Source organism: Metarhizium robertsii (assembly GCF_000187425.2).
Source record: "Metarhizium robertsii ARSEF 23 chromosome Unknown MAA_Scf_3, whole genome shotgun sequence".
NCBI classification, from domain to species: Eukaryota; Fungi; Ascomycota; class Sordariomycetes; order Hypocreales; family Clavicipitaceae; genus Metarhizium; species Metarhizium robertsii.
In genome coordinates, this window is record NW_011942171.1 from 782,241 (window position 1) to 789,302 (window position 7,062).

General features: G+C 47.6%; 2 protein-coding genes across 2 annotated transcripts; both read right to left on the reverse strand.

The window, feature by feature from the left end:
• Positions 1-1,563: 1,563 nt before the first annotated feature.
• MAA_00415 (class III chitinase ChiA2) lies at positions 1,564-2,928 on the reverse strand (the record flags this gene model as incomplete). The annotated part of the gene is made up of 1 exon (XM_007818413.1): positions 1,564-2,928. One exon carries the CDS (start codon positions 2,926-2,928, stop codon positions 1,564-1,566), a length of 1,365 nt encoding a protein of 454 aa, XP_007816604.1.
• Positions 2,929-6,383: 3,455 nt separating this feature from the next.
• On the reverse strand, positions 6,384-6,957 carry MAA_10921 (RNA recognition domain-containing protein; the record flags this gene model as incomplete). The annotated part of the gene is made up of 3 exons (XM_011412867.1): positions 6,384-6,642; positions 6,692-6,848; positions 6,900-6,957. The coding sequence occupies 3 exons, from the start codon at positions 6,955-6,957 to the stop codon at positions 6,384-6,386; spliced, it is 474 nt and encodes a 157-aa protein (XP_011411169.1).
• Positions 6,958-7,062: the final 105 nt, after the last annotated feature.

The window sequence follows — 7,062 nt, forward strand, 5'->3', positions numbered from 1 at the left end:
GTAACAATGGTATAGACATGGGGGAATGCCGTAATGCCTTCTAAAATACTGGCCTTCCAGGCGGGAGTGTCGATTTCCGGGGCCATTGTAGGTATCTTCGTGGGTATCTTCAATCGCGACGTGTCAATCGCGCTGTGGGTGTCTTCGTGGGTGGTCTCAATCGCGACGCGTCAGTCGCGAGACTTCATGGTTCTAAGGTCGCCCCTGTCAGGCGTGGTGGCTGGGCCGCGTTGACGATGGCCGAAATAGACGGCGGCGCAACCAAAAAGGAAGGCACAAACTATCACGGGGCGAATCTAAGGTGCTAGTAGTAACGTAGTTGTGCCTTAAGGAGGAGGGAAGAGGAAGCTATCTAGACTACAGCTTTATGGTGCGCTAATGGTCTGTGCTCATGTGAGTGTCTTAGACAAGTCGTGATGGTGCTGTGACACGACTTTTGGTTAGCAAAATGCGAGGTCATTCTGATGACCACCTTAGGACACGAAACTATTTCTTACTACTGTAGTGGTAGCCCGTGGCAGACGTTCAACATAGTGCTTGTCCAAGAGCAAGGTTGCGTTTATAATTATTACAGATATGTGGGCTTTGTTCACGAATATCTCATATAAAGTCTGCACAATCTATGCACGATCCAAAGAGACCGGGGCTGCTGAGGGAACTACTCATGATGGCTCGCAACGGCCTATAACCCAATCGATGAAATAGACCTCGTCGGTCACTGATATTCTGTTCGTTACAGGAAGACCAGACAACTGCAGAGAGTCGATGCTCTTAGATGGAGTGTTGCATAACAGGCAACGGGTCAAGCCGCTTGAACGGCCTCTTTGCCGCCTATCACCAACTCCCCGGCGGGCTAATTCTAGGACCTTCTGTGGAGGCGTATTGGGAAGATGTAAGGCGCTGTTATTATGTCACGAACTATGTAGACTTCCTTTTCTTCCTCTTCATAGTAAACCGCTTAGGTATGTACTAGTTAGTTGAATCAACTCGCTAGAGGCCTTTCACAGTCTGGTTATGGCCTAGCCTTCTTCTACGATGTGAAAGTGTTACTCCGTTCTGGTTGCGCCGATCACTGTCATTCAGTGGAGACTCGCCAGCGTGGTGTGTGTGTACAGAGACTCTGCACAGCGTTCAATGTGCTGTGGCACATATCACACATGTTTAAACCATAGTTTGTTGGATGAAGGGGTTGAGGTTGAATTGGTGTTACGGGCGGACATGTGGAGTCCGCAACAATAAACCGGAACCGGCATCTGACAACACCAGTCAAGTATAGGTATGATGGAGGAGTGCTCCTCAGATGAAAGGGATTGCATGAAACGACATGATCTATTTTACTAATACGTATGTGTAACTAACGACTAACCATACCGTTCCCATCCATCGTCCCGAACCGGTTTTCTTCACTCTTGCATACCATTGCAATGATGTTTGTCTCGTCAGCAATGGCGTTGCTTAGTGTTTGTACCGCCGCCCGTCCGTCATCATGGTCAAAAGGAACCACTGGCGATTGTCATAGACTCATAGCTGTAATTGACTGGATTGTATACAGCAACGAATTGCCTAGCATACTTTGCCATGCGTTAAGATTCTCTTCGCTTCCTGAGCATAGCTGCACCCATTGTTGGCATTGGCATCTGACAAACCCGCAGCCCAGATCATGATGCCGCCGAAGGCGGGGTCACTTCTATACTGGCCAACAAGACGAGCAAGCTTACTAGGTTGGAGATAGTAAATGGCCCCGCTGTCCTGGCCATTGGCAGCATGAGGATGGGCGGGAACACCGATGAAAATTTTGGCATTGGCGGAGGGCGTATTTGCCACCATCCTTGTCCAGTCGTCGTAGTTAATCCCACCGTTGACTGAGCACTCATGGTTGTTGTAGAATTGGACCCACAAGTAGTCGAACTTGGCCCTGGAGATTATATCGCCCATGTTAGGCTCCGGGATAGGGCATTGAGGCGCCCCAGTTATGAGGTACTTGTTTCCCGGGTCGGAGGCAAAGTTGGAGCGGAGCGAGGCAATCAGAAACTCATAATACTTGCTGCCGCTGTTGTGTTCGATGTTGAAGTCCCATCCATCGACGAATGTCTTGCCGAATGGTCGTGGCACCGAGCCGGTTTTGTTGGAGTTGCCGTAGGCATCCCAGAGGTTCTGGCCGATTTTCTCTGCTTCCTCTTTGGAAGACAGAGAATAGTCACCAGCATTACCACCAAGAGAAACAATCACCTTGATTCCGTTAGACTTGCATGTTTCAATAGCTTTGGCCAGAGAGTCGCACTGCTGACCCTCTCCAATTGTGCAAGAGTAGCCAAAACTTCCACTTGGAATCACGTTTCCGTTGCCATACTTGAACAGAAACGCAAGGACTATTATGTCGATGCCAGCCTCTCTGGTGCAAAAAGCGGCAAGCTCATTCTCAGGGACTGCGCCACCGTGCTGGCCCCAGTACACGACATTCTGTGCAGAATCTGGAGCGGTCCCTGTTAATGTCCTGGTTTGCACCGCCGCAACGGGTGTTGCCCAAGTTGGTGATAACGGCACAGGCGTTATCTGCCTCTGGGCGGAGGATTGGGTTGTTGCAACCGCAGTCGTTGCACCGAACACACCACCCACGTTCGCATGCTGTGTACAGACTGCCGAGTTAGTGGGACTGACAAGATACCTGTTGCCCCCTCGTGTAGTGTACGACCATGATGCGGACGTCGTGGTATGCGCGTATGCGACGGTATATGTCGAACCGGCATATATGGAGTTTATGTCACTAACAACAGCAGAGTTCAAGGCCTTGAAGGTGTCTCCCATCCCTGCCGGTAATGCTCCTACTGTGTCACCGCAGTTCGCTACCCATAACACCTTCTGGCCGCAAGCCGCTGCCGTGATGACTGAAATGCAGGCGATGAAGTGAGAAGCTAGGAGAAACTTCATCCTAGTACCAAGTTCTAGACATTGACAAGCATAACATGGCCGTGCTCGGAGATATTTATGGCCGAAGTTAGAATATCTTGGATACCACTCTTCGCTAATGCGTCCTCTTAGATTAGCGAACATGACCACAAATAGGCATCAGCAAGGAACCGTATTTGGCTTCATTGTTGCCACGGCTCTCGGGGAAAGTCTAGTACTGTACATAATGATGGGGAATAGGATTGAACAAATAGGTGTTGTATTTACATCTCTCTCTGTGTGTCTGTGCATATGTTATTAATAGTGACCTGTGGTCAAATATTCTTTCAAGTATACGGACCTACATTCTACTTCAGGCTGAGATTTGGTCCTCGTGAATAATGATTCGGGCATTGCGGCTGCAGACGGCAAGCGTGTGTTCTGCTTATGAATGTACAAGGGTTTTTTTTTTTTTTTTTTGGTGTCCCGTTAGAGCAGTGGCGCATGTAGTTTCTGTTGAACGTCACAGCGGAACACAGATGAAAGGAGTGCGTTGATTCTGTAAGCTAGTTTCACGTTATGAGACTCATTGTTAGCTAAGCTTGTTTGACAAAATCATTGATGTTATTTTTTCGTCGTGGTGCTACAGACTTTGTCTGCAGCCCTCTGCTTAATACCAAAAAACTTCCTTTCGTCCGAATTTAACTTTCGGCTAAGTTTAGTCATGATAGCCGACGCTATGACAACCAGCTATTACACCAAGCCCTGCGACTTCAGTCTACAGAGGCGTTATCCGACAGATAGTCGTTAACGATGGCACTCATCAAGGTTCGACATATTCGACTATTGGCCTGATTTGCTGGAACCAACAAATGAACTTGCTGCTTTTCCAGGGCTATGGATTGACTGAAGCCATAATCTCCATATTGCGGAATATTTTGTATAGAAAAGTCAATGAACTAGTACAAAATTCGAGACATAGGTCAACTCCATGAGAACTTGGTAAGAGTGGGCGAAGGGCGAAGAAAGCCTTCTTCAATTTGTCATTTGGATGTACCTTTGTGTTGTACAGTCGAATAAGCGTAATAGGGTTAAGCAGAGCAAATGCCCAAATCGCGAAAATAGACGTCCGGCGTAGGGTGTGATAAGAAGTCATTGTTGTTGGAGAAGAAAAGGGTATTTAATATGAGGCTGCTCAAGAAAAAAAATTTGCAGGGAAGTGAAAATGTTGCTGCCAGCGCCGCTTTGGCGGTGGAAGGCAGCGAATGCTGGCCTCTAATTGGCCACACGTGGTTGATCTCAAACAGATCTCAAACATCACCAGTTTGGGTGAGCGCTACCTCTAGATAGATGAATTCAACACAAGCACCAACGACAGTTACGAAGAACCCAATAACCGTGATAATTATCAACCGAGTAGAAGCCTTGCGCTTCCAACAGAAAAGGGGTAATGAAAAAAATTCGAGAGCAAGTGTTATGACTTCCCAACATGCCCCATCTGTGTTCAGTCTTGAGAGTGTGTTGTTGAACATGAAACAGCATCACATGCAGGGTCCAGCCTGCGCCTTCCATAAATAGCGTGCCTCGGCGGCATCTCTAGCTTACAGAATCAACGCACTTCTTTCATCTGTGTTCCGCTGTGATGTTCAACAGTACATACGTTGCGTTTCTATACTACGCCATACGAGCCGGTGTGGCGTGAAGGGTGTAGTTGTATTGAAAAGCGCCGCCTTGTTGCTTCTTGCTGCACAGCATATAAACGGTGTCCGTTCATAGAGCGGAACTGGTTATCGTCTCCGAGTAGTATGCACGTACTGCTGATCCGATCAACTGCTTTGTAAATACTTACCCGTTTGAGACTCGCGATATGTTATAGCGCCAATTCGGGAGTGCATTACTTCCACCTTCGGCTTGAAGATTGGGAGCAAGGTGAGTAAGTCTACGCTGCAGGGACTGAGTTCGGCGCAAGACGCACTACGATCAAATAACTAACCAATCCGGTCTAAAAAACAAATACATGCTATATACTCGTTAAATAAGCTGTCGTATCCCCCTCTCACCCCTTGAATGGCAGTATCAAACGAAGTGGAACTCGCCAGAAGTAAAGGAATGAGCCCCCTACCAATTGACAACGTCTTTCCTTCTGTTCTGTTTGAGTAAACAATGATTTGGGTATACGTAACGTCGACAAAACCGTGCGCCGTCGACATAACTTCGTCCGCTTCTGTCGTGTTGCCAGGGCTGCTGCACTTTGATCGTGGTTATGGTGTATTTCTCTTTTGTTCAACACTACAAGTCTTTGGACATCACAGCAAAACACAAAATACCAAAGCGGCTATTCATAGAAGGTGTAGGCGGACCTTGCAGGTGAGATGGCACCTTGCTCAACAACTGTCCGTTGCTGTGGGTTACGCACGATTTCGTTCACAATCAATTCCCTCGACATGCAGATCTTACGGCCTTAATCAGCCATATCCTGCTCTTCCTGTCCCATACAACAAATGACGCAGGGTCCTTTACCGTGGCTGACTTCGTAAACTACGATGTTGCGTGTCGCAGACACTGAACTTGTCGCATAGAACATAGGCTAGTTACTATTAGTGCTACAAGAAAAATTCACTAGACTTACAATTTTGCTCTTTTTAGCGCAACAGAACCACCTTAGCCGGTGACCGGCTACAAATGCCTCTGTAAACCAGCAACAAAGACTCCTACGGATCTATGAGAGTAAATATACCGGTATCAATATAATGCGACTGCCTAATACTTGCAATTGGTTTGCTTTCAGTAACCGATGACCGAATCTCGACTGCCTGTTAGCTAAGAGTTTCTCCATGGTGCCCTACCTTGTCCCACATCACCCTCCGACCCCGCACGAAGCGAAATTGCAGGCTTATGGATTTCCTCTACGCACCACAGTTCTGGTCAAAGGTAATAAGAAGAGAAGCACCCACTTCTACGAATAAAAAGAGTTTCTCTACGATACAATGGATGTTATGTCGCTTGAGGATGTAGGTGATATCTCGCCCCTCTTGGAGCTGGCTGAGAAAGTTGGCGATTCCAATTTGGAGTGGGAGCAAGTCGTCGTTGGACTTTTTCAGCACAAGGGCGAGAAGAACTGTATGATAAGCCAACTTGTCAGAGAGTACTCAAAGCTTATTGTAAGAATGCCCCCGTCTATTAGGCGATACAGCTAACAAAAAGAAGGAGGGACCTATCATAGCTTGGGCGGGCGAAAAACCCCGTCAACGAACCGTACGCAACCTACTTTTATTTACAAATGCCGGGGCCGTAATACCGGTTCCAATGAGAGCTTTCGATGTAGTTATCCCGTGCCCTTGCTCTTCAGAAAGCGGCAAGGTAAAATATAAACCAAAGGCAGGGCATCAAGAGGGAGAGGTCGATTTAGATTGGCGCAATCCACTTATAATGGAGGAAGGCTCGTGTCTTAAGCTAGCCAGCGGCAGAATGAAGTTGATACTCATTCGTTACAAGTTCTAGAACATATCCAACGAATTGAAATCGATACCTAGCGCACTGATTGGAAGTGTTTCCAAGTTGTAATATGTTTCATTCAGCGACACTGCGACTTCTGTGCTCTCCAAGGCAAAAGAAGGACCTCGATGCAGAGGACAAACGTCGCCGAAATAAACGGCGTAGGTATAGAGCCCCTCAGTGCCGACCTTAATGACACGATTTGACAAATCGTACCTTGCGAGCTTTGGTGCGCCAAGATCTTCACAGATGACCCCATAGCTATGAGATTTAGTATCCGTTACACTGACATGCGCGAGGAGAGACCTACCTTTCTTTCCACAAAAAGGCAACGACAGCTGGTGCATGGAAGACAAGATCGCTGACAGAGGCCGTAGGCACCTTGCCGCGTAGTTCTTCTACCACGCCGCGGCTGAATTTGTCACGGTCGTTGGAAGTTTTCAGTGCCGTAAGATTGTAGCCAAGTTCTGGGCGGGCATTAGAAAATACGGCAATGTGACGAGCGTGTTCTGCCTTACTCCCAAACCCGGAATAGACGAGGCTGCTGCACAAGCAAACTTCACGCTCGTTTTCCATACTCAGGGCATTAACTATAGAATTGATGGAACAGGATGCCTGTGCTGCTCGATCTTTGACTCTGTCACCTGGTATGTGTTTCTTGTCAATGTGATACAGATTATA